Raw genomic sequence first — 26,971 nt, 5'->3', positions numbered from 1 at the left:
GCTATGCTAGCGAAAAATTGAATTTATTGCTGTGTGGCAGGATGAAAGCTTTGCCAGACTCTAATACATACTCAGTGAGGCCTCAAGTGAACACCAAAGAGGATTGCCAAACACCTTCCACCCCTCAGTCCTCGACACCAAACTTCTCAGAAGGGGTTCCTTCCAGACCAGGGTAGTACCTCTGCTTCTGAGGATAAGCAGTAAGTTATATGGCATGGGTGTTTCTCTGTCGCTCTCTCTGTCCCCTCACTCTACTTTGAGAGACTCCCTCCGTCGGTTCCAGTGCCTGCTGTGGAAGCAGAGGTGGCGAGAAATAGTATCCATTTCAACTTCTAATGCAAATGGCCTACTCTTCACTTTCCAAAGTAACACGCAAACAGAAACACAGTTGTCTTTCCAAAGGCACACTTCTCCCAATTATGTGACGCAGTTCTTCAACCAAATAATGTGTACAAAAATGGGTATATGGTATTAGGGGAAAGTAGGCATACAAATTAATGTTAGTGAATACACACATTACACACACACATTACATTACATTAGGGGAGCTTGTTTGCCAAAAAAAAAAAAAAAGTAAGTTTATTTCAGGCAAAACTGCATGCGAAGAAAGTGTATCTTAGGGGGAATTTTAAAAGTATCGCAAACGGATACAGAAATGTGTAGATGTAATGCTGGAAAAAGGAGAAACCAAGAGAAACTGAAGTTGACTGATCACCCATCTCTATGCAGAAGCAAGTGGGGATTATTATTAGTATTATTGCTGTTGTATTTTTTGTGGCCAGGTGTTTTATAAAGATTTATAAAGATTCTGGGGAGGCTGGGGAGCAGCTCTAGGACTCTGAAGGATAAAGAGAGAAGACTGGTACAGAAAGCACAGTTAAAGCAACTGAGAAATGACGCAGAAAAACCACATCAGGACGGGGAGAAACTACACTGCCTTCCTCCCCAACCCCTCCCTTTGCCTAGAGCAGGTAGCAGAGAACATCAGGGCAGGAACACGAAAGTGCTGCCTGTATATTGTCGGACGAGGAAGAACGTGCCGATGAAATTCAATCATCTTCTAGCCTTTGTCCCATGGACGTTGGTGGGGATGTGGGGTGAGTAGTGCTATCAAAGGCTATTCCATGGAAGGAATGGTTCAAAACTCAGCAGAGTTGTAAACTCACTGGTTGGCTTTAAACAAGCCACAGTCCATTCCCCCCGCCTCCCCAGAATCTTTATAAATGATATGATAAAATAATACAGGATTTTTGAGTTTGTGCATGTGAAGCATTTTGAGCATTTTGGGGAAAGTCCTGTAGAAATTATAAGAGTTCCCATGTAGCTCTCTTGCTTCTGGAGTGCATTCAGAAATGTCACAACCCTTGGAGGGGCATTCAGCTGTCCCTGATCAACAGAGCATCTGTCAACAAACGGGCTGGCTGGGTAAAGGCGGCCAGTGGATGCCAATGCTAATATTGGCCTAGGCCCAGATTATCTGAAGGAACATTCTCCCATATGTTCTCCCCTATGCACTGTGATCTCCAGAGCTTTCTCTATAATGTGTTCCTTCGTTCATGTAATTATGGTCAAGGGCAAATGGACGGTGGGCTTTCTCTGTCCGGGCGTGTCTGTGTGTGCTTTCTTTGACACTCGCTCCTTAGAGTAGAGTACCTGGCAAATCCCCTCACAGTTTATGGAAGGTTATTGAAGGCTTTCCATTTGGGCTTTTAGGTTGCTTTAGTGAGGTGCATTACCTGCACGTTTAACAAATTTTGGAGACTGACTTGCTACTTATTCTTTTGTCTATTTTTACTGTCAAAATGTATTTTCTTAACTGATGTTATATAAACTGCTTATTATCTAAGCAGCTGCTGCAAGAGACTTCAATATAAGGCCATGGTGGGCCAGTGTAACTCACCCCAAATATCTCTCTGCTTTTATGAAGTCTTTATTGTCAGCAGGCAGACAGATTCTCAGCTCGATTACATCTCATTTTCCCGGTACCAATTTAGACCCGGGGCCAAATCAGCACAAACCTTTCAAACTGATATTGCTTGTTCTTGCTTGTTCTCAATGCTGATTTCACCACTTGTATTAATACGGCTACTTAGAATCTTAGAATCATAGAATTGGATGGGACCACGAGGGTCATCTAGTCCAACCCCCTGCAATGTAGGAATCTTTTGCTCAACATAGAGCTTGAACCCACAACCCTGAGATTAGGAGTCTCATGCTCTTCTTACCTTTTATTCCAGGCTTTTTCAGACAAAATGGTGCTTTCTTTTTGTTATTGCATTTTGCTACAACCGTGCATCAAGGTCTAGCACTGCTGTTAGTGGCAGTGGCTTTGATCCTGCAGAACTGAGATGATGCACCCTTTATATATTATTTAATACATGGGTAGGCAAACTAAGGCCCAGGGGCCGGGGCCAACCCAATCACCTTCTAAATCCGGCCCGCAATGGTCCGGGAATCAGCGTGTTTTTACATGAATAGAATGTGTCCTTTTATTTAAAATGCATCTCTGGGTTATTTGTGGGGCCTGCCTGGTGTTTTTACATGAGTAAAATGTGTGTTTTCATTTAAAATGTGTCTCTAGGTTTTTTGTGGGGCATAGGAATTCGTTCATTGTTTTTTTCCCCAAAATATAATCCGGCCCCCACAAGGTCTGAGGGACAGTGGACCAGCCCCCTGCTGAAAAAGTTTGCTGGCCCCTGATTTAATATTTCTTAGCACTGATTGTCTCAACTGCCTCCTCTCTTGGGTCAGAGCAATAATTTCATAAATATATAAAAAAGGAAATAAACCCCATATCTTATGTATCTGAGGGCAAAATGTGCTCAGATGCAAACCAACCTGTTTTCTAGGAGAAAAGCAAAGCATTTCAAACCAAGCCCAGGATCTAAATAAGAGCAGATGTCACTCCACTTTAGCAAGTGAGGTTAAAGTGTGGAAGGAAGCCCTTGCACACACAGTCCTGTATGAGTGCTGCAAATGCACTTCCACTGTGATTGTGGGGCAGGAGGCTCTAAGCAGGGCTACATCTGAATTAGCAGCTTGGGTAGAAGTCTGATGGTGGAACTATTGCTCATCATTTGGACCAGCAAGCGGTTCATTCTGAACTCCAAACCTTCCTTCTGCTGCTCCCTTCTCCATTGTGCCTGAACACGATCAAGGCTCTTTTTATCTGTCTACCCTTGTTATGTTTTCATTCAGCTAGAGATAGTGAACTTTATATTATCAAGGGGGACTGTCAATGCTAGCAGAAGATTTTTGCTTTATTTTAGTGCAATACAATGCCAATTCTTCTAGCTACGAGTAGAGATATAGATAGATTGATCGATGTAATAAAGAAGTATTACCTGGATGTTGAAGATGGATGGAAGGCTGATAGTAGGCTGCCACTGGAAAATCAAGTTCAGGGGACAAAATCATTTCACCTCAAATTGTTTAAAATGGGAGAGATTGCATTGGGGAGCGTATATGGATGCTTGCAGATTCTAAATTGTGCTGAGCATACCAACAGTGCTGTAATTCTGCATTACTATGCAATGTTTATGTATTTGTATAAATTTGCCGTGGCCTGCCGCTAGTTTAGTACATTTACTTTACTTTACATAATGTTTATTTCACACTACTAGGCTAGCAGTCCCTGTCCCACAGTATCCCTTGTAACATGCAGTGCATAGAATATATATATAAAACCTGAAAATATTATCTGATGATAATGATAGATGTCACCCATGCCAGGGCATTAATAGTGGAAGATAATAAAAACTTTCCCAGTGCAGCTTTCTCTAGATAAATATGTTTTGAGGTTTGTGTTCTGTGATGCCTCCAGATGAGTTGTTTATTGAACATTTAGCTTCATTTGCTTGCACTAAGCTTGCACAGAAGTCATTGCTGTTTACTGAGCATTCATTCTGAGTGGTTTGCTCAGAGGTTACGTGACTTACCACCAATCGATTGTTATCCCACACTTTCTTGTGCACTGTCCTTACCGTGAAGAGTCTGTTTTAAAAAGTGGGTTTGCAGATCCTCCAAGTGTCCCTATTTTCCTGGGACAGTCCCGGATTTACAGAAGCTGTCCCAGTTTCTGATATGATCCTGAAATGCCCCCCTTTTCCTAAAGATGTCCCTATTTTCATTGGAGACATGTTGGTGGGTATGGTAGGACGTTCCTATTTTCATTGGAGGGTATGGAGTTATGCAACCTCCGAGCCAAGGAGATAAGGAACTGTACAACCTTTAGAAGACATCTAAAGGCAGCCCTGTATAGGGAAGTTTTTCAATGTGTTGTTTGCTTTATAAATGTTGGAAGCTGTTCAGAGTGGCTGGGGCAACGCAGTCAGATGGACGGGGTATAAATAATAAAATTGTCATTGTTATTGATTAGGACGTCCCTGTTTTCATCAGAGAAATATTGGAAGGTATGGGGTTGCAGCACTATAGCACTTTAGTCTACTTTAACTGCAAAAACCTAAATTTGCTGATACACGATTGAAACCCTCCCATAAAACAGTGACAGTTTGGAGAGGACCCTAGTTGCAATCAGGTAAAATGTCCAATGATTAACTGGGAATCAACTGTAATTTGCTCTGATTGTTTTTAGTTCTGAATTTTAAATTGTTTCAGCCTGCCCTGGGACCTGCCAGAGAAGGACAGGTAATAAATTTAATAATAATAGTCATAATAACCCGAGAGTCTCCAGCAATGACTGAGCTTGTGTTAAGGGACCATTCTGAGGGGTTTCAGGCAATAATGGTGCATAATATGAGAAATCACATTTAAGAGATACGAGTCTGGCTTTTGTTTTCAAGTGACAGTGGACATCATAGTATTGTGCCCTTCTTGTTTACAGCAATTAAGAGGATGTTCACACAATGCGCAATTATTTCAGGGCCCTCTGGGGTACTCTGCCTGGGTAATTCAGAATGATTCAGGGCACAGCATGTTGGCATTTGACCTCGGGAGATGGATTAACTTTGCTGCTTGTTCTTGGGTCACTGACCAGCTCTAGGCAAGCCACTTTGTCTCAGCCTCAACTCTCCAAATGTAAAAGGAGAATGAAAACGATCACCCTCACAGGGTGGTTTAAAAAGATGTTGAATGTCATAAGGAACGTTAAATGTTTTGCGTGTTGAAAGTGTCATATAGTGGTACCTCAGGTTAAGAACTTAATTCGTTCTGGAGGTCCGTTCTCAACCTGAAACTGTTCTTAACTTGAGATACCACTTTAGCTAATGGGGCCTCCCACTGCCACAGCACCGCCGCTGCGTGATTTCTGTTCTCATCCTGAAGCAAAGTTCTTAACCCGAGGTACTATTTCTGGGTTAGCAGAGTCTGTAACTGATGCGTCTGTAACCTGAAGTGTCTGTAGCCCGAGGTACCACTGTATATGTGACAGGGCCTGCCCAAGATATTTGGCCCCTTGAGGCGAACCACAAAATGGCATTCTCACTGCCCATCCCTGACCAGGGAAGAATGGCTGATTGAAGATCCACATCAGGAACAAGCGGGGTAATAAAGATCTGCATCAGAAACCAAGTTGGGAGGAGATCAGTCATGCCTCCTGTTTGCCAAGATGCTGCTGTAGAGGTGGCATTGAGAGGGGGGCTGCCAAGGAGGTGGCAGATTTGGCCTCCAAGGAGCACGCCACAGCTGTTGCTGCCACCACAGCAGTGGCAGCCAATGATGCATTCCTTGGATCCGCTGCCCCTCTGCATCTTGCCACCTGAGGTGACTGCCTCATCTTGCCACATAGGTGGGCTGGCCCTGATATGTGATGATTAAAAGTAAATGGGAGCTAAGCATTATGACTTAAATCTAGTTACTTTCCAAGCATGTTTTGATAAAGTTCCTTTCATGTTGTTGTTGTTTATTTTTAAAAAGTTAGCACTTCTGGCGCTGTTGGATATAGCTGTAAACAAATAAATACTAAAAGCAAACAGGAAAGATGTACCTGCCCCATCCCCGCCACAAAGGTGCGTATGGCACTCTGAAAATGCATCATTTTATTTATTTCATAGCGCAAATGTTTGCAGGTCTTGTCTTTCAAGTCCAAGCTGGCTGAATATTCTTTATAACAAAGAATAAAAAGCAAAGGTTTGTAAAACTATGGAAGGATATTCTTACAGGGGAATGGGTGGCTAGACTAAAATGTATCTCAACTGTCTTGCCATGGCCCCCACCCTGGCTTTTGTAAAAGGCTGCCTGTCTGGTGCCGCACACAGCAAGTGAGTGCTCAGCCTCTAAAGACATTTTACCTCGCTCTCTGGACAGTTATTTTTTCCCTTATGAAACAGTGGCTTTGGGAGGGTGTGTTTGAAACTCAGGAGGCTGGTGAAGAAAAGTGAGAGAGAGAGGGTGGGGTGTTAGCAAAGAGGGAGCATTTCAATTCAGTTCGCATTCACAGGTAAATCTGCCGAATTTGCACTTTCCTAAATAATACACGAATTGAACCACAGGCATTCTTCAAAATCCACAGTTCTCTGAATTCCACAATGCATAATGTGTACAAGGATGAATACGTTGGGGTAAAGTTTGCATAAAAATGTGTATATTAGTGAAAGTAACATACAATAATGTATTATATAAGGGTAGGGGAATTGCCTTGCAAGCAGAACTGCATACAAAAATGTGTATTTTAGGAAAAATAGGCACTAAAATGCTAACAAACTTTCTTGAAGGCTTTGTTTTAAAAAATGCAAACAGATGGGGAAATGTGGAGAACTTAAGACCGGGAAAATGAGAGAAACTGAATTTGACAGATTCATCAAAAGAAATCAGAATTGATGTTCATTAAGTAACCAATGGCCATCTAACCTCTTAGCAAACCAATCAGGATTAATGCTCAATAAACAGGTCATGTGGAGACACACTCTCTCGCAGGGTTTCAGGTGATGAATAGCAGTCATGAGACCCTCAGTTTGGATCAAGACTATGATGCTGCGGGAGGTGCAGGATAACCTTTTGTCTCCTGTGGCGTTTTCCCAATTAAAATCCTGCCCCCAGCTGCTATGTGTCTCATGGGGGAACGGGACTGTTATCCCCTGCCGGGCCTGTGGGAGGGAGTTTCTAGTTGGGAATGTTTAAATCCCCACTACCCCCAGCATCATAGCCATGACCTAAATTGGGGTTCCTGTCTGCTGGGTGCTAAAAGCTTTACTATGGTTTTTTTGGAAGGGAAGCTCTGGTTTTTATTTTTTTTAGCCCACCTCAATGCATGTCCATTCACAGAACAAACTTTTGGGTATCTGCTCAGAAGTAACGGGGTTTCCGGGTAAGTGTGTGTAGAACAGCTGCCACAAATACTAATTTGAGGACCAGATACACTGAAATCAGTGTGTATAGTTCCTAGCTGTAATCCTGGTGTGCTTAGAGTTTCAGTCCATGTTGACTCCCTCAACCCAACCTGAACCTATAATATGGATCACATTTCCCCTCCAGTCATACATTTCCATCTCTCTTGTCCCTGTTTTCAAGAGAGCCCTGGACCCATCAAGGGCTCCAAGAAGGCACACATATTTGAATATTATCCAGACATTACAAGTTTGCTGGACGTAGCAATATTACGGCATTGGTGTGCCTGCCAAAAATGGGTCTTCCTTATAAAAGTGTGATGCAGCACTACTCAGTGCAGGGGATAATATAATTGGATTCGGGTGGAGGGAAAGGTATGTTCAAATTCCCACTCAGAGTCAAAGCTGAAGTGATGTGCAGGGGGTTCCAGATTAGATCTTCTAGTTTATATTTATTTTTATTTTTAAGGCAGCAGAGGGAGTGGGAGGTGTGTTTAACACTTTCATCCATGTTGGCTCCCTGATCAAAATACTGCCGTTAGGTACCTATATCCTCACACACCCCAGTTAACATCAGCTCTGAGGGAGGAGGCATTTAGTTTGAGAGAAATGATACAGGCACAGAAAGGGTTAAACCGCTGCTTTGATAAAAATTGGAGGCTCCTGTGGCTGCTTTGAAAATTAAAAATGAAGTTAAATGATCCATCAGGAACTTGGATCTCTGTGGTGAATTTCACTTCAGTGGCTGCTGTCATTCTTTCAGGCTAACTCTAATGATTCTGTCAGGATTGTTTCATGCTGTCACTCTGAGTTGCTTCAGTGCGGGTGCGGCCAGAGAATAAATGCATAATGAACAATTAGGAATGTGAGATAAATTCAATTCAGTTCACATTTAGAGGTGAAACTACCAAACTTGCGCTTTTTGCAACCATATGCTAACAAAACCTCTGCCATCCTTCAAAATTTGCGCTTCTCTGAATTTTGCAATTCAGCTGCCCAGCCAAGTAATATGTATACAAATGCATATCACTATGGTAAAAGTGTGGATAAAAGGGGAAATAAAAATAAAAATGCATTATATTAGAGGAAATTGCTTTGTAAAAGTGTGTATATTAGGCAAAGTTTAATGTGAAAATGTGCATGCCGGGAGAAATGAGCATGATTTCTCGTGAATTTTCATGCAGACATCAATGCAAATTGATGGGGAAATATGAAGAACTGAATTTGAGATTGGAAAAAATGAGAAAGTTCGAGAAACTGAAATTAACAGTTTTGCCCTTCCCTAGTAAGAAGTAATGTGGATATCGGCTGAGGGGAAAGAGGCAAGCTGGGATGCCTGCAGGCTAAACAGGAGATGGCCTTGATTTGTTAATGTAATTAATGCTTGTTTGTTTGTTTGTTCGTTCTACAAATAGCAGCTGATAGGAAGGCTGAGCAGCCTCTCATTCCCAGAGGCTGGAGAGAGAAAGTCTGACTCTTTCTCTTTCCAAAATTGCCACTCCTAAGGTGTTGTTTGCATTTCAAGGAAAGCCTCCAAGGATGCCAGTTGGAGCTTCCCTTGAAATGCAAATAGCAGCTTCGGAGAGGCAAATTTTGTCAAGGACCACAGCAGTGAGAGAAAGGGTTAAACTTCCTCGCCCTACCCTGCATGATCCTGATGCTGCTGAAGCTTCCCTGTGGCAGCTAACTACACCACACATGCACACACATATGCACAAATCACATTCATGCAATGAGCTTCCATGCAACTGGCTGTTTAAAACAATGCAGTAAACAAAGCCTGGATGGTGCCGAGATCATCGCCCATTCAGAATATCAGTAGACACTTGATGGCAGATGCAGGAGGCAGTGAGGTTCAGGACCTGCCTAGGGTCCTGCTTGATACATGGAGCTGCAAAGCCATGCCAGCACATGCACAATTGCCAGGGAGCTAGAGTTAAACCTTGCAAACATGTTTGTTGCATGCACCTACAGATGTGAAAATGTAAAACATATTGGATACGTTCATGCGAGTACAATCCTTGCCGAAATGGTTGCATGGATTTGTGTTTTTATAAATGGAGGAAAAAAGCAAGGTGGTTAAAAGTAGAGGTGTAATTATGTTGCATGCTTAATTGTCAGGTCTAACGGGGAGAGAAAATTCCCTTGGTACAAATCGGGACAGCTCCACTGAGCTCAGCAGAAATCTAACTTGAGCCCTTAACCCGTATCTTTAATTATTATTCACTACTCTCGGTGTACATCAAAATTCCGCTTAATCAAATTGTTCTTCCGAGAACAGTAAGAAAAGATGGTAATTGGTGTGGTAATCAGAAGGAGACAAAGGGCCTAATTTGCATTTGTAAGGAATATCTCCTGCACACGTTCATTTGGAATGAATAGGAACAACATAAATTTGTTCTTTTGCACTTTTCTCATTAATGTCAAAGGAGCCTATGGATAGGCTTTCCCAGTGGGTTTTATGGTTTTCAAGCACAGCTCATCTACTTCATAGACTCAGGGCATTTTTACACATTATGCTTAAAGTGGCTTTCATCAAGTCTGCAATTCCCATGTAAAAACTACATTTGTCAAAATGTGTTGTTGCTGCTACTGCTGTCGTTGCATTTCTGGCATCTCTTTATTCCATATTTACAATACTCAGATATTCATTACGCTCAAGAAAGTGGTGTGTAGAAATAGTCCTATTCAGTGCTGTTTTTCTAGAAAAAGAAGTGCTGGAACTCACCATGAACACCTCCCTCATTCTCTTAGAATGGCAATGGTGTCCACCTCAGAGGTCCCAGAATTGAGTTGCAGTGAGTTCCAGGTGGGGGGGGGGGGATCCCTGGTCATATTACATCAACCAGAATCTTCAATGGCATTCAGGGCTGGCCCAATACATTTTGCTGCCTGAGGCAAATGACAAGATCTCTCCCTCCCCTGCCCTCCCCATTCTACTTACAAAAGCCAACTGGACTAGCAGCTAAATCTTCCTTCTGCACTAGCAATGGCGCTGTGTCCCCCTTCCCACATGAAGGAAGCACGTTCATTCAGATAGTGCAGGAAACAGTGTGTGGCAGAAGGAACAACTGGGAAGGCTTGCAGTTGCTGGTGCCCTCCTGTCAGCACCTGCAAATACCTCTTTACCGTATTCATTTACCTGAACAGGTTTTCTTTATGAGCTCGAGGTAAGAGGAGGGTGAAAAGCATTTGCAGTGTAAATTATTATTTTGGACAACGTCAGTTTTATGTTCTCACTGCAGCCCAGATTCAACCAGATCTGCTCTAAGCCTTTCCTCCGTAGGCCTCTGGTAGTTATGGTGTAACACAGAAAGAATGGCTTTACCCCCTCACATATCAAAACGCAGCCAAAGGGGACCAGCAGACTCACAGGGGGCATATGATTTCACCCCCTTCTTTATTTGCATTTTGCTGACTGGCAGCTGATAGTTGGTGTAAGAGGTTTTTCCATGGTGAGCGTCAGGGATGGAACGGCTTTAGGGTGAGCTAGATTGGGTAACATATAAACATAGCAGACTCTGACATACTTGACTGATGGATGTGTCGCTATGTACAGGCAACTCCCCATTTACATGGGGGTTACATTCCGGGCCTCCATGCACGTAAGCGAAATGTGCGATGGGAGCCCACGGCAGTACATAAGCTTCCCACCCAACGGCATAGCGTAGTAGCAGCGAGAGCTCCCGGCTGCCATTTTGGAACCCTTGGAATCTTTCCTTTTTCTAGACTTTTGGCTCACTGACATCCTCTTCAGGCTCTGGGAAGGGTTTCCTTGTGACTTATGAGGGCTTTCCAGCTCTCTTCTGCCATTTCAGGTTAAGAATGGAATTATTTATTTCCCATCGCTTGCGTAGATGTGGTCATGCGTAAGTCAATCACACACAAGTGGGGGGATGCCTGTTCCACCAAAATCCCAAGGACCTTGTGGTGTTCAGTGTGTTGGGGCGGGGGCTTTTCTAGGGGCCCTTTCTCATTTCAGTTCCTTCAGCACGTCTCGAAAAAGCTGTAGAAAGATTCTCAAGAGCCATGCGCCATGTGGTGTGAGCGTATGCACCTGGTGGGCAATGAATCTGGAAATTCTCCCATCTGCTTTGCACTCACACACAGCTTCTGGGCGTCTCCCCCACTTTATGGTTGGTTGGTTGGTTGGTTGGTTGGTTGGTTGGTTGGTTGGTTTTTACTTTGTTCCTTTATTTGCAGTGGTCACTTGTGATGACGGACAAAATGAAAGCCCTGAAGGTCAGTACTTCTTATTCAATCGAACACAGTGAAATGCATTTGTGAGTAGACAGGCATAGCATTCTGCTTCACCACATGGATTCCATTTTCATGATTTATACCTGTAAAGATGGTGCATAGCTAGGTCAGTTTCTGCCTTATGCTGCGCCATGTCCCAACTGATATTTAGTTTCCATGTTTCTTCATAAGAAAGGGCACAAGGCCTCCAAAATTAAGCACATTTAAATCGCATTTATTTCAGTGTGGGGGAGTTAAGCCATGATCATGAGACATAAGTCTTTGCTTCAACATGGCAGTGTATTGTGGACTCAGTGCTGCTGACTATTATTGTTATTTTTGCTATTATTATTATTATTATTAATAATAATAATAACTATCAGAATTAGGTTTCTTATCTGTCGTTCATCATAAGGTCCCAGGGCGCATTACACCAGTGTAAATACAGAAAACAGTTAAAACAATTTACCATCAAAATAATAGGGTACAGTGGTACCCCAGGTTAAGTACTTAATTCGTTCCAGAGGTCCGTTCTTAACCTGAAACTGTTCTTAACCTGAAGCACCTTTTTAACTAATGGGGCCTCCCTCTGCCGCTGCGCCGCTGGAGCATGATTTCTGTTCTCATCCTGAAGCAAAGTTCTTAACCTGAGGTACTATTTCTGGGTTAGCGGAGTCTGTAACCTGAAGCGTATGTACCGTATTTTTCGCCCCATAGGACGCACCGCCCCATAGGACGCACCTAGTTTTTTTTGGGGGGGGGAATAAAGGGGAAAAAATTATTTCCCCCTGAGACGCGGGGGCTGGCGCGGGGGAAGCCTGAGCTTCCCCCGACCCCAGCCCCCAGAACAGGCTGCCGCCCCAAGCCTTGCGCGCCCGGCGGGACCTCCCGCTGGGCGCGCGAGGCTTGCAGACATCTGCCCGAAGCAGAGGGCGGGCTCCGCAGCTCGTCCCCTGCTTCGGGCTGCAGGCTGCCGCCCCAAGCCTCACACGCCTGGCGGGACCTCCCGCCGGGCACGCGAGGCTTGCAGATAGCTTCCTGAAGCCTGGAGAGCGAGAGGGGTCGGTGCGCACCGACGCCTCTCGCTCTCCAGGCTTCAGCGAAAGCCTGCATTCGCCCCATAGGACGTACACACATTTCCCCTTCATTTTTTGGAGGGAAAAAAGTGCGTCCTATAGGGCAAAAAATACGGTAACCTAAAGCGTATGTAACCTGAGATACCACTGTATTTCATCTTGCACAGGACTTCCCCCCTCCTTTCCCAGTATGTGCCCTGTACTGTCCTCAAATCTGTTCCAGAGGGTTAGGAGATTTAGGAAGGGAACAGGGGTGGGCAAGAGGGGGAAAGTCCTGTTGGACACGCGGAAACTGTTCCACTTATGAAATTAATGATACAGCGCCACATTGAATTCAAGCGTATATATTTCAGGTGTCAAAGGCAAGGCATGCATTCTAGTTTTGGGCAGCATCCACATGGCATCTTCATCATAATGCCATCCCATACCTCCCCATCACCACAATTTAATCTGGATTTACTGTTTCCACTGGTACGTTTTTTCTAAAATTTTGTATTTTCCATGGAAGCGGTAAAACTGGATTGCACAGGGAAATAATACCAGACAAGATAGCATTTTGATGAAGATGTTGTTGCTGTGCTAAACTTGCTCGTATGATAAGGTTACCAGATTTTTTTCAATGAATCCGGGGACAGTTTTCAACATCAATGGATTTTGTATGGGGACTGATTTGTAAATCCGGGGACTGTCCCCGAGAAAAAGGGACGTCTGGTAACCTTATCGTATGAGCCCACAATAAACTGCTGTGTGGAAGCAAAATTGATCAGCCGCCCCAAGAGGAGGGAGAATGGTGCAGGGGGTGATGCTATGTTTGATGGTTTTGCCTGGATGTCTTCAGTATCTTAGTCTTTCCCCAACAGAATGGGCTGTGAGGCTCAGCGGTACCAGCTCCAAGTGTTCTGGGTTGTTGGAGATTTATCTCAAAGGCAAATGGAAGAGCATTTGTAGCACAGGTTGGACACAGCAGAATGCAGACCTTGCCTGTAAACAGCTTGGCTGCGGTTTTCCCTTTGGACTGCTGCAGCCGTTTGCCGAAGAACCGCAGAAACAAGAGGCACTCGTGTTGGGCTGCCAGGGAAATGAGACAGCCCTGGAGGACTGCGCCCAGCAAGAATCCAATTGCACTTCCCATTTGGCCTTGGTTTGTCAAGGTAGTTAAAACACTCCTTCCTGCTTGCATTCTCTCTTTGGGCAAAACAAGTGTGACATAGAAGAGCAGTGGGGGGTGTTTTGGAAGCGCCTTCCCATTGCACTAGAGATTCAGAGGTGTTCTCTGGCTTCCACTAAGAGCAGACTAACCTTCTACTTGAATGTAAACTGTTTTATGATAGAGACACATTTGAGACATAAAGCCACAAAATGCAGCCAGCCATCTGAACAACAGTAGGGTTGCCATATTTCTAAAAGTAAAAACCAGGACACCCTGAAAGTTGTTGAGCTTTTTTTTAGACAAAACCCTAAGCACGATCTTCTTGCCTAAGATCCAGGACAAAGCACCGCATTTCGAAAAACCCTCCCAGACGTCATTTCTGCCTTTGAAATCCTGGTAATGTCTGGTTGTGTGGCAGCCCTAAACAACAGCAATAGTTCTTCTTCGCACACTCACCCTAGAAGGCCTCTAAATATGAACACGGCTTACCGCAGTACAATTTACATATTGGGGGGCTACTCTATAGAGGAAGGTCCTCTGCTTTGAAAGGCTGTCAGGGGACAATCCTCTATTTAAAAATATCATCCACTTGTGGGCTGTCCAGTCGAAGTCTGATTTAACAAGGGAGATCAGGAGCCATCAAGTTGCTAGCCAACAGTTACTAAGACCTGATCAGCCCCCTGAGCAGGCCAACAAGGCACCTTGTGCCTTCCCCCCTTTTACTGTATTTTTCCGTGTATAAGACGCCCCCATATATAAGACGCCCCCTATTTTTATGGACTCCAAATTAAGAAAACACCCCTCAGCACTACTGTGTATAAGACGAGCCCCAATTTTAAACCTATTTTTTTGGTAAAAAAACCTAGTCTTATACATGGAAAAATACTGTGTATTTCTATTTTAAATTTTATTAAATTTTCATAATTTTGCATCTATACACTTATATGCAAATTTTATGCAGATTGGTGTCCTCTTTTATCGGTGATACAAATCCACATTTTTGGCCATGCCTACCTGGCCACCTTACATAGAATTTAGCACAGTCCAGTACAAGTTTCACCTTTTTTCCGTGCTGGCACAAGCTCCGAAAAACTCACTCTGCAAGTTTTCACATGTGGTTCAGTTTGAACCAAAGGGGAAACCTATCTATAGAAGGCTGCTCTTGGCTCTTGCCTGCAGCAATACTGGATAAACTCACTCCCCATTCCCCCTGTGCGACCCTTCTCTAAAAAGCTATAGCTCTTTTTTCTTCTCATCCCTTTGGTTGCATTGATCATTTCAGATCCCATGGAAACCTCAACAGCATCACAGCCAACAACAGCACCTTTCGTGACCTCCTTAAAACCCACTGGTAAGAAAACTAAGAAGCACAAATCCCCCAACTCTTTATTGATTCTGCTGCAAGTGATCAAAGCTACAGAAATCATAATTGTGATTTTAAAAATTAGTTTTCCTGTCTAATAACTGTCAATAGACCTCTCTTCCATGCCTTTGTCTAATCCCCTTTAAAACCATCTAAACTAGATAGCGTAGCCGTAGAGTCCATACATTAATCATGTGTTGTGTGAAGGACTGCTTTCTTTTATCTGTCCTGAACTAGCTGCCAGTCAGTTTAATTGGATGACCCAAAGTTCAAGTATCATAAAGAAGAAAAGCCCTTCTCCGTCCAATTTCCCCCGTTATGCATACTTATAATATCAGCATCCTAAATGTTCTCATTGTCATTATCGTATACATGTTTACTCATGAGACAATCCCACTTTCAATGGGGCTTTGTTCCAGGTAAATGTATATAAGTTTGCAGCCTATGTAATTTTCCCTTCCAAACGTAAAAGCAGCGACACTTGAACTTCCCCTTGTAAGGTGAATGCTCCCACCATTCATCATTTTGGTTGTCTTTTGCTGCACCTTCCCCACTTTTGCAATGTCCTTTATTCAGCATCCCTTGCTATCTACTTATATAACGTTATCATCATGCTGACTGTTATTTCCCATCGCTTTCCTAGTTTTTGCTTTTTTGAACTATCAACCATGACCTGACCGCAATATCTTTCTTGTAAAGCTACTAGAGCCCATGAAAGTATGTGAACTCATGTTTTCCCTACCATGGGTATTATCAGAGATGATGCCAGGCAGTGTTATATGCCATTTCCCTTACCCATCCACCCTGTTTGGAGACATCCTTCTGGGTCTTATTTCAGGCAAATGAAACAATACAGCCAACGGTGAAGTAAGTCTTATATTGCCTGTCAGCTTCCTCTTCCTTAAGTCTCAGTATTGCTTTGGTAGAACTCAGCAGGGAGATGGAGGGGGACAAAACTAGAATGGACTCTGCCTGTCATTGGCTCTGGTTTCACCTGCGATTGACCTCCCTGCCTTCCACCCTAGCATAGCAGTCCCAATGGCACCAGCTACCACTGAGTTCAGGGATAAAGTTCACATTCAAGCTAGACGCTTGCAGCTCATGAGGTTGACCACTGTACTGCCACACGACTTTGACAGTGCCTTACACTCACTTCCCTGCTGTCTTTCTCTTACAGATACTCCAAGGATAAGGCTAGAAGATGGGACCTCTTTATGCTCTGGGACTACGGAGCTGAAGTTTGGAGGTCGCTGGGAAATGGTTTGCCTGGCTTTGCAAAGCTGGTGGAGTGGGTTAGCACCCAGGGATTGCCAAGGAGCGAAGTGTGACGCTTCAATAGGACTTAAGGACCTGGCGTGGAGGAATCCGTTGCCTGCCCACTGGTCGACGGTGCAGTGTGAGCAAAGGAACCTTAGCTTGGGCTGTCTTGACAAGACACAAGGGTGCTTGATAACCTTGGTTAAATGCTCAGGTGGGCAAGGCTGACTAGAAGAGCACACCTATGCTCTGCTTTCCTTATTTGGATTATATGGAATTCCATTTTAGCATTGCGGGGGGGGTGGGTATATACATTTTAAACACAACTGTAATCAGCTGAAGTTGTAGAATTCTGGATTCTAGCAGACTGCAAGTATAGGATAGTATTTTTTTTAGAATACTAAATTCCCTCATTTTACAATTAATAATAAGCTTCATGCATATATATATATATATATATATATATATATATATATATATATAGTAAATCACATAATGGTTTTAATGTAATCAAGTGGTATACAATTTTTTTTAATTAGATAAAATAACTATAGTCAACTTGAACACCAGGGCTAAGCCTTTTGCTATGATACATTAGTTTAATATCTGTTTATTAACTTTTTACATGTTTTTACATAGGGGGACATTCTCAAATATGGCTCCAGCCCCCACTACAGTCTGAAGGGGTGCAGTCCAGAATTCCACAACCACATTTTCCCACATTATTTCATGTGGTTGGTTGATTGATTGATTGATTAAATGTAGCTTGCAATTTCCTGGACTCTCCGAAAGTGAGATTTGAAGTATACCAGTCATTTTCTTTACGACTGTGTTGCTATCCTGAACACTGAGGTTGGTAAATAGTATTTGAATGCTGTTTGCAGTGAAGGTTGAAAGCTGAAGATTGACTTAGGCTGCACACACACACACACCCCTCACACACAAAAAGAATCCTGGGAATTTACAGAGCTGCAGTTCCCAGCATCCTTAACAAACAAGAGTTCCCAGGATTATTGAGACAAGGGGATGTGCTTTAGACGTGTGTTGTAGACACAGCCTATGTATGAGTTTTCTGTAGCCTAGTAGGCATGAATTTTGGAATATTTACAGGTTTAGTATGGACAATGAGATTAAAAGATGAGCACAATCCGGTGAATGGAAGGGAGCAGCTGGTTTTGCTGTTAAGTGTCAGAGGCACTAACATTTATCTGAGGACGAGCTTCCTCTAGGGATGAAATAATATGTCATCTCAACTTCTCTCTCCTGACCAAGTTTCCAAATCCAGGGTGTCCAATACTGAGACCGTCTTGGGAATCCTGCTGGGTCTTGTCCTCACAGCTGCCCTCCTCTTTTTCTGTGTTCCCCCAGCCTACAAAAAGCTGGTGAAGAAATGTAAGTGGCATTCTTCTGTTGTGGCAAACTAGAAGCTCTTCTGTTTTGTAGAACAATGCCCCCAGTCTAAGGACCTATTCATACCATCATATGGGAGCCCTCAGGGCGTGGGGGTAACATGACCATGTGACTTTTAGCACTGAAGCATATGGGGGGGGGGGCGCTGAGGCCATGAGGGAGTGACTTAGTTAAGGTTATTCACTGATGGACTGAGATGAGATGTGCACCTGGGTCTTTCTGGTTCCCAGTTCCCAGTCTAAGACTACAATTAGGGCAGGGAGAGTCTGTCATTCTGTTTCTCTAAGTTTCTCATTTCCCCAAACTTAAATTCAGTTCTCTGCATTTCCATAACAGTTTGTGGATTTATTTTAAAAAGCCCTCAGAAAAATGCATCACCATTTCATGGGGTTCCCCCCCGGTTTTTTCCTAATGTACACGTTTGTATGCAATTCTGCCGAATAGTCACATTTTAAATGTTATTTTAGCTAATGCACAGGCATTTATATGCACACTTTACCTTAGTATAATCCTTTTTGTACACGTTACTTGTCTGGAAAACTGCTCTGCAAAATTTGAAGTGTGAATTTTGAAAGGATTGCTGTGTCTTGGCTTGCATTTTGTTTTGGGACGTGCAGATTCATTAGGTTCGCATTTAAATGCTAACTGAATCAAAATTTTGCTGTAATGCTAGCTACGTTGTCATGCCCTACACTAGTTCTGTGATTGTGTGCACTAAGCTCTCTATATTGATTTCTTTCTGTTCTTGTTTCCTGTTACTTTCTCTGGAATTTTTCTCTTTCTTGTCTTGTCAATTGTTCTGGGAAAAACCAGGGTAAGGTTGATTAAGGCCTAGGTATATTCCTGAAGGGAAAGGGTTTAATTTTTGTTTGACTTCTCACAAGTGGTGACTTCTAGTTGAGCCAAGTACAAATACCTGTTTCACCAGACGTGAAAGGCAGCAGAATATATGTCAGCCGCAGCACTATTTTGTTTACTGCATACAGCAGAATGGAGAACCTGTTCAGTCCAGATGCCATATTTCTCATGGGCAATTTTCCAGGGGTCAGCGGTGAGCGCAGAGCCAGAGTTAAAAATGGGCGAGGCAGCAGGTGTGAATCTTGTCTTCATACAGCAACCTACATTTCTGCCATGCAAAAGCCAAGATTGTTTACTCGGGTTGGGGGAGAAATTCGATTCAGTTTGTGTTTAAAGACAGACTTTCAAAATTCACGCTTTGTGGAACAATGTGCAAACCAAAATGCAGCCACCCTTTGAAATTCACCTTCTCTGAATTCCGCAAAGGAGTTTCCCAGCTAAGTTATGTGTACAAAAATGTAGAGTAAAATGTGCATGAAAATGCATAGATAAGTAAAAATAACTCTTAGGGAAATGCATGGTGTTACAGGAAATTGCTTGCAAAATGGTTATAATTGTTTAAACTGCATACAAAAATATGTTTGATAGGAGAAACTCACACTAAAGTTCTAAAAAATTTCATGAGCATTAAAAAAAATAATCTCAAATTGTTGCAGAAATGTGGAGCACTGAATTTAATATTGGGAAAGTGAGAAACTTGGGAGAACTGAAGTAGGCAGATTTGTCCATCCTTAGTGTTTACACATACCCACTTCTCTCCATTCTCTGTCCAGGAAAGCAAGAGGCATTATCACAGTTCAGTGGCATATTTCAGCCAGGCAAAAACATGGGGGGAGGGGGCCTTCAGAAGAGCAGCAGAGGGGACATGTCCGAGTGAGAGTCCCAAGGTCCGGAGGTTCCATACTCCTAGTATATAAGCCATAACAGCTAATGTGCCTTAACGACATCATTTTTAGAGCCATGCAGTTTGGCACAGGGTATTTATTTTTGCCTATGCTCTATTTTGCTTAATGACTTATCAAACGTCCCCTCCCTCTACCCCACTACAGATTCAAAAAACAGAGAGCATCAGTGGATCGGCCCAAATGGAATGAATCAAAATGGTAAGTATGTATGCATGTGTGACATATTTATACTGTCCTTCAAGCAAGCCTCCATGCTGTTTTACAAAAATTAAAATCCATAAAAGACAATCAAAATAAGCTAAAACAATAGCAATATAATATCTATGCCATGAGCATAAGAGAAACATAAACAGCATAAAATCAGTATGAAACCAGTTGGTAACAAGGTACAGTGATACCTCGGGTTAAGAACATAATTCGTTCCTGAGGTCCGTTCTTAACCTGAAACTGTTCTTAACCTGAGGTACCACTTTAGCTAATGGAGCCTCCCACTGCCGCCACGCCGCCAGAGCACAATATTCTCATCCTGAAGCAAAGTTCTTAACCCGAGGTATTATTTCTAGGTTAGCAGAGTCTGTAACCCTAAGCCTCTATAACCTGAGGTACCACTGTAGTGGATAAGAACAAACCCAGCTACCTCTCAACCCAAGACATATGCAAGATATGAATAAATTCATGTGAACCTCTTTTGAGGTTGTGTATTGTTAATATGAAACAGACAAAGAGTTATTGAACATGCATCCTGGGTGTTTCAGGTTTTACATTCTCATTATAAACTGTTTTAACAGGAATGTCTAACTTGCAACTCTGGGCAGTTTGGTTTGAGACAGACTGACCTGGTGTTACTTGACTCAGTAACAGACCATCATTTGCTACCTAGCAAATACGATGTAATGTGTAATCTGGGTTTCCATTTCCTGCTATGTACAGCCAAAATGTGGAGTTTTATTATAGCGTGATATTACAGAGCTACAGAAGCGATGTTATCATACTGTAATAAACACTCCACTTATTCTTTACCCCTTCGACTGTTAGGGTCAGAGACCCTGTCTAATAATCAGTTCCATTGTTCCACATTTATGTCTGAAACATCATAGCAGCACACTGAACTTCCATACTTCCATGCTATTAGATTTTTGATGATTATATGCGATCATATGTTATCATATTTCAGAGATCACAGTAAGATCATTTACTCCCTCTAGAGGCAAGAAATAGCTTCTTTTGTTGCAACAAACCAAAAGCCAGGAAGCTAATACGGTGGTACCTCGGGTTACATACGCTTCAGGTTACATACGCTTCAGGCTACAGACTCTGCTAACCCAGGAATAGTACCTTGGGTTAAGAACTTTGCTTCAGGATAAGAACAGAAATCGTGCTCCGGCGGCGTGGCGGCAGCAGGAGGCCCCATTAGCTAAAGTGGTGCTTCAGGTTAAGAACAGTTTCAGGTTAAGAACGGACCTCCGGAACGAATTAAGTACTTAACCCAAGGTACCACTGTATATTCACTCTGTTCCTTTCATTAAACAATAAAATGTATATTTAACTGAAAGTTAGGATATTTTCTGGATAGAAAGTGATTCCACATTATGCTTTTATTTAGTTTCATTCCATCGCAGCAGTTCTGTCACGTTCCAGCCACGTCCTGAAAGCCAAGAGGTTCAGGAAGAGAATAAGTATCCAGCCCTGAAGAAAAACTTTCATCTCTCACCCTATGCAGGTAACATACAATAGGTGGGGTTTTAAAGTCCTATAGTGTGTATCACATGACCTTTCTTTAAAAATCCACTGGGTTTCCCACACTTCCAAAGGATCCCAATCCCACTGCAGCCCAGGCTGGTGCTCCTGGTATTAAATTGAATGAGGTTTACATACAATTCATATTGCTGATGCTAGGCAAATGAGAGTGTAATGCAGTGGCGTAGCGTGGGGGGTGCTGAGGAGATTTCACCCCTCCCATACCCAAGAATCTCCTGATGATCTCCTGATGGTCCCTGCTGACTCTCCAGAGAGGAGGAGGCGTGTCCTGCCTATCTACTTATTCTGCCCAGCAACATATCAGTCTGTGTGTGTGAGAGAGAGTCAGTCAGTCAGTGTATCGGAGAGAGTGAGTGTGTTGGAGATCCTAGAGATAAGATTGCTGTTAGAGCAGCTGCAGACTCTCAGTGTAGCATTGATTTATGCTTAGAATATTCAGCTTTTGTATCATAGTTGTAGTTACAGAATAAAAGGAAGATATTCTACAGAGCTGCTCTCCGAGTGGTTTATACTCTGCAAGACTCTGCAAAACTCAGCTGCGCAACGACTGTATTATTGAGACAGTGAATCCGGTGCTCTCAGCTCTAAGCTGTGAGTCCACAGCACTGTGACCTGTTCCTGTGGGAAAAGGAGGTCTCTGGCGGTGCTACCCAGCTCGCCTAGCCCAGTCGGGGTTGAGGTGCATGAGTCCAGTTGGTGCACTGGCTCTCTAGGGCGATGCTGACAGGTGCAGGGGGGCCCGGCCGCACCGGGCGCAACATCTGGGGGTTAGGGTTAAGGGGCGCAAATCCACGGGTTAGGGGGCACAAATCCATGGGTTAGGGGGCACAAATTACTTGCCTTGCCCTGGGTGCTGACAACCCATGCTACGCCACTGGTGTAATGTGCCGTCTGAACCAATAGAGTATGACTGATAATTTTCAGTTCTACGCCAGACCCTGAGGCTTTATGTTATTCCAGTCTTAGCTGTATAGCTGTTCACCCACAGGCTGCATTCTCATATAATATCACATGGTTTGACACTGCATCCATTCCTTTTGCACAGCCATTGGTACATGTTCTTGGAAAAGTCTCTTCATCGTGGACCTGTTTCCCCAATACCCTTCTTCATATTTTATTGTTTATTACATTGCTCAAAGCGAGTTGTTTATTAGATTGATCCAAGGCAATCCAGTGGTTTGAATACAAATATCTGCATAAGCAAATGGAAAACACTCCCACTTACGCAGGCAGCGGGAACATCAATTTCCAGCAATTTCTCCCACCCCAGAAGTAGCCTGTTGTAGCAAACACATCATGTGCTGGAGAGACCCCCAACCAATTAAGAGTGGCTTTTCAGGGGAGAATGAGTGGCTGTAGCAGGAAAGGGTCAAGAAAGCCCCGTTGCACTCATGGAACACTGCATGCCATTCTCTGGATCAAAGCCCATTATCAGTGAGCAATGAAAACACAAGAAGACAGTATCAAAAGCATTCTCTTGGCATTCCAAATATTTTCTGAAAGAAGAGGGTTTTAGTCTCTCCTAGATGATGGCCCTTATAGAAAGATAACAGTCTTAAACACTCCCCAATTCTCCAAGCAATTAGAAGTTCACTGGCAGCGCTGCAAGGTTTTGTTTCCTTCCAATGAGGAGACATATGATGCCTTTGCAATATCTTGTTCTCTGCTGCCCCGGAGGGCAGAACCAGATCTGTTGGGCTTAATTCACAGGAGGGAATATTACATCTTCTTTAAAGTAAGAACAGTTTCACAATTGAACCAATTATCTGCAGGGATGATAGGCTCTCCCTTACCAGAGGTATTCAAGCACAGATTGCACAGCCTTCTGTTGGGGATGCTCTAGCTCTGGGTTTTCAGCAATGAGCTGAAGGTTTAGCTAGGTGGCCTACAAGGGCTCCTCAAATATGATTCTATCCTTTAATGTGTGTGTATATATACACAAGGACGTGGGTGGTGCTGTGGGTTAAACCACAGAGCCTAGGACTTGCCAATCAGGTCAGCGGTTTGAATCCCCGCAACGGGGTGAGCTCCTGTTGCTCGGTCCCTGCTCCTGCCAACCTAGCAGTTTGAAAGCACGCCAAAGTGCAAGTAGATAAATAGGTACCGCTCTGGCAGGAAGGTAAACAGTGTTTCCCTGCGCTGCTCTGGTTCGCCAGAAGCGGCTTAGTCATGCTGGCCACATGACCCGGAAGCTGTACGCCAGCTCCCACGGCCAGTAAAGCGAGATGAGCGCTGCAACCCCAGAGTCATCCGCAACTGGACCTAATAGTCAGGGGTCCCTTTATATATATATACAGAGAGAGAGAGAGAGACCATAGTGGCAGCAAAAGGGATCTTTCAGCACCATCACTAATTCTGCATCAGATTCCCAAAGAGAGGATCTGCACCACAAGTGTGCCTCAGTATTAATTTTAACCAGCTCCAGCTGAAAACTGTGTCTGCCCCCAAATTCAAACTGCCAAAAACCTTTCTCCTCCACTCCCAACCCCCACCCATCCACTCGGTGTTGACTTTAGACTTTTACCGTGCAGGTAAGTGCCCTGTTAAGAAAATATCTCCAGAAAATACAGAGGAAACACCAGCCACTCTCTCTCTCTCTCTCTCTCTCTCTCTCTCTCTCTCTCTCTCTCTCTCTCACACACACACACACACACACACACGTATTAGGAAGCAATTCACATAATTGTGAGCAATTATCTAGAAAAATATAACAATAGTATGCACTGGTATATTGGGGTGAAAGCTGATGAATTGTTGGAATTGTTGTTCAGATCTTGACCTCTATTAAATAAATGCAACATATACCGTATTTTTCGTCCCATAGGGCGCACCGGCCCATAGGACGCACCTAGTTTTTTTTTGGGGGGGGGGAAATAAAGGGGAAAAAATTTCCTTTATTTCCCCCCAAAAACCAGGTCGGGGAATCCAAACCAGGTCGGGGAACAGTAGGATGGCGGCGCTCCGCCTCCCCGCTGTCCCCCGAGCTTGTGGGCTGCAGGCTGCTGCCCGCAAGCCTTGCAAGCCCGGCAGGAACTCCCGCCGGGCTCGCAAGGCTTGCGGACACCTGCGCGAAGCACGGGGCGCCCTCCGGAGGGCGCCCCTGCTTCGGGCTGCAGGCTGCTGCCCGCAAGCCTTGCGAGCCCGCGGGAACTCCCGCCGGGCTTGAAAGGATTGCGGATAGCTTCCTGAAGCCTGGAGCGCGAGAGGGGTCGGTGCGCACCGACCCCTCTCGCTCTCCAGGCTTCAGCAAAAGCCTGCATTCGCCCCATAGGACGCACACACATTTCCCCTTCATTTTTGGAGGGGAAAAAGTGCGTCCTATAGGGCGAAAAATACGGTAAATGTAAGGTGATTGGATGAAGACAATTACTGAGTTTGTACAACACTAATGCAAAGGGAGATCCTCAAAATACAAAAAGCATTATGTCATATCCTGCTGCTACTTTAGTCTCCGTTATTTTAGTATTTCCCTGGAATATGCAATTCCCTTTGAAACATTACAGTATTTTTATTTTTTTGGTACAGCTCTGGAAGGGGCAAGCAACAGATCTTCCAACCCCCCAGACAACTCTTCTGACAGTGACTACGACTTATGTTCTGCACAACGGCTGTAAAATCTGAAAGGTATGCATGCCTATTTCAATAAACTTTCACGCCCAAGCTGATCTCTGTTTATTTGGTTTTTTTGTTTAGTTTTTGTATATCCTTAGGTTGAAAGAAACCACCAGAAATAGGGCAGGTCTATAGCATAAATTGGACGTGGGTGGCGCTGTGGGTTAAACCACAGAGCCTACGGCTTGCTGATCAGAACGTTGATGGTTCGAATCCCCGTGACGGGGTGAGCTCCTGTCGCTCGGTCCCTGCTCCTGCCAACCTAGCAGTTCGAAAGCACGTCAAAGTGCAAGTAGATAAATAGGTACTGTTCCGGCGAGAAGGTAAACGGCATTTCCGTGCGCTGCTCTGGTTCACCAGAAGCAGCTTAGTCATGCTGGCCACATGACCCGGAAGCTGTACGCCGACTCCCTCGGCCAATAAAGCGAGATGAGCACCGCAACCCCAGTCGTCCCCTAACGGTCAGGGGTCCCTCTACCTTTTATAGCATAATTTAAAACTGATTTTTGCTGTGTGTGCAAACAATGAGAGTTTAGACAGGCGCTCTAGCTATGTGTCAGGCAAAACCTGTAGGATATAATCCTACAACTTCAGTAACTGCATTGTCACTTCTTAAAAAATTGAATGAAATGAAATATTAATTTTGTGGGATCCATGTTCTCCCCTGCAGATACAGGCAGAATCCAATACAAGGAAAAGCTGGGATCAGCAGAACTGAAAAAAGCTTTCCACCCACAACAATCAGTGTGAAATACCATCAGCATCCTCCCTGCAACCATATAGACCTTCTGTACCTTCACAGAGATGTAATAGCAAAGCCAGTGCATTTCCTTTTCAATGCACTGAGAGGAATTAGGATCTCTACCTCAAATCATCCAGAGCACTATTGTTCTATATTCAAACCTCATAGTGGAATTATGTCAGGTTTTCTCTGTTTGAGGGCCTATAATAATGACCTTTGGACTTCAGCTGTAGTGGTCTTTGCCAACCTTATACTGTATCCTGCAGTTGTTTAGGACGATTTCCATCAGCCCCAGCCTGTGCTAGAGCAGTGTTTCCCAACCTTGGGCCTCCAGCTGTTTTCAAACTACAATTCCCATCATCCCTGACCACTGGTCTTGCTAGCTGAGGATTATGGGAGTTGTAGTCCAAAAACAGCTGGAGGCCCAAGGTTGGGAAATGCTGTGCTAGAGGACACAAGGTTGGTGAATGTTGCTAGATTGTATCTAGATCTCTCAATGGCGATCATTGCAAAAATTAGGACTACCTCAAAAAATGCTAAGGTCCCTGGCAAGCACTAGCTGGGCAAGATTTCTGACAATATTGTGCAATTGGCTAGGTAACCATTCTGAGTTAAGACAGGAAAGTATGAATTAAAACAAAAACCAGGGAAAGCTGTTGTTACTGAACAAACCAGGACTACTTTTTAAAGAATATTTCCAAGCACAACAGTTTACCCTAGTAGCTAATGTCTTATTGACTAAACTAGATAATATGTTTATAGATTTGTCATAATTGAGCAAGTATAGCTGTGGGTTTTTAATGTCAACTCTTTGTTTTGCACTTGAGTGCATCTGTAATTTAATTTGTAAATTGTGTATATTCATGTTTAATATCTGGAAGTATAATAAAAGCAGGAGGGGACACCCCAGACATGCAAACTGGCAGGAGCTTAGTGTATTTTGTATTTGAGACTGGACACAATGACGGTTAAGTGTTGGGCCACAGTTCAGAGACTAAAAGCTGGCTGGCATATTGTACAAAGTTGCCTCTCGTCCCGGTCAATGCAATACCCATTCATACAAGCTTACATACATTTCAAAGGCATTTTAGACATTTAAATTATGCAGAAGCCATTTCAAAGTTTTCAGTTGCAAAGTGAGATAGCAGTTTGAAAGCTGCCAGTGAAATTCTTTGTGAAGTGCAGAGTTACCCCTTATGATGATCCTCACAGTAAAAACCTATAAATAATTGTGGAACTTCAGTATAATTTAGGAAGTTGCCATGCTCTGTGCCTAAATAATAATATTCCCCCTTCCTGATCCAAAGAACTTTTTTTA

General features: G+C 43.6%; 1 protein-coding gene across 1 annotated transcript; it reads left to right on the top strand.

The window, feature by feature from the left end:
• The first annotated feature begins 878 nt into the window (after positions 1-878).
• CD5 (CD5 molecule) lies at positions 879-26,572 on the top strand. The gene is given in 11 exon segments (XM_080996157.1): positions 879-978; positions 981-1,097; positions 11,487-11,525; positions 13,459-13,749; positions 15,031-15,099; positions 16,289-16,582; positions 17,641-17,760; positions 19,686-19,739; positions 21,145-21,261; positions 24,825-24,923; positions 25,582-26,572. Coding segments are annotated over 10 exon segments (1,275 nt in total). The 5' UTR covers positions 879-893; the 3' UTR covers positions 24,914-24,923; positions 25,582-26,572.
• The last annotated feature ends 399 nt before the right edge of the window (positions 26,573-26,971 follow it).

Source organism: Podarcis pityusensis (genome assembly GCF_964106645.2).
Source record: "Podarcis pityusensis genome assembly, chromosome: 1".
NCBI classification, from domain to species: domain Eukaryota; kingdom Metazoa; phylum Chordata; class Lepidosauria; order Squamata; family Lacertidae; genus Podarcis; species Podarcis pityusensis.
This window is presented reverse-complemented; position numbering and strand designations above follow the sequence as displayed.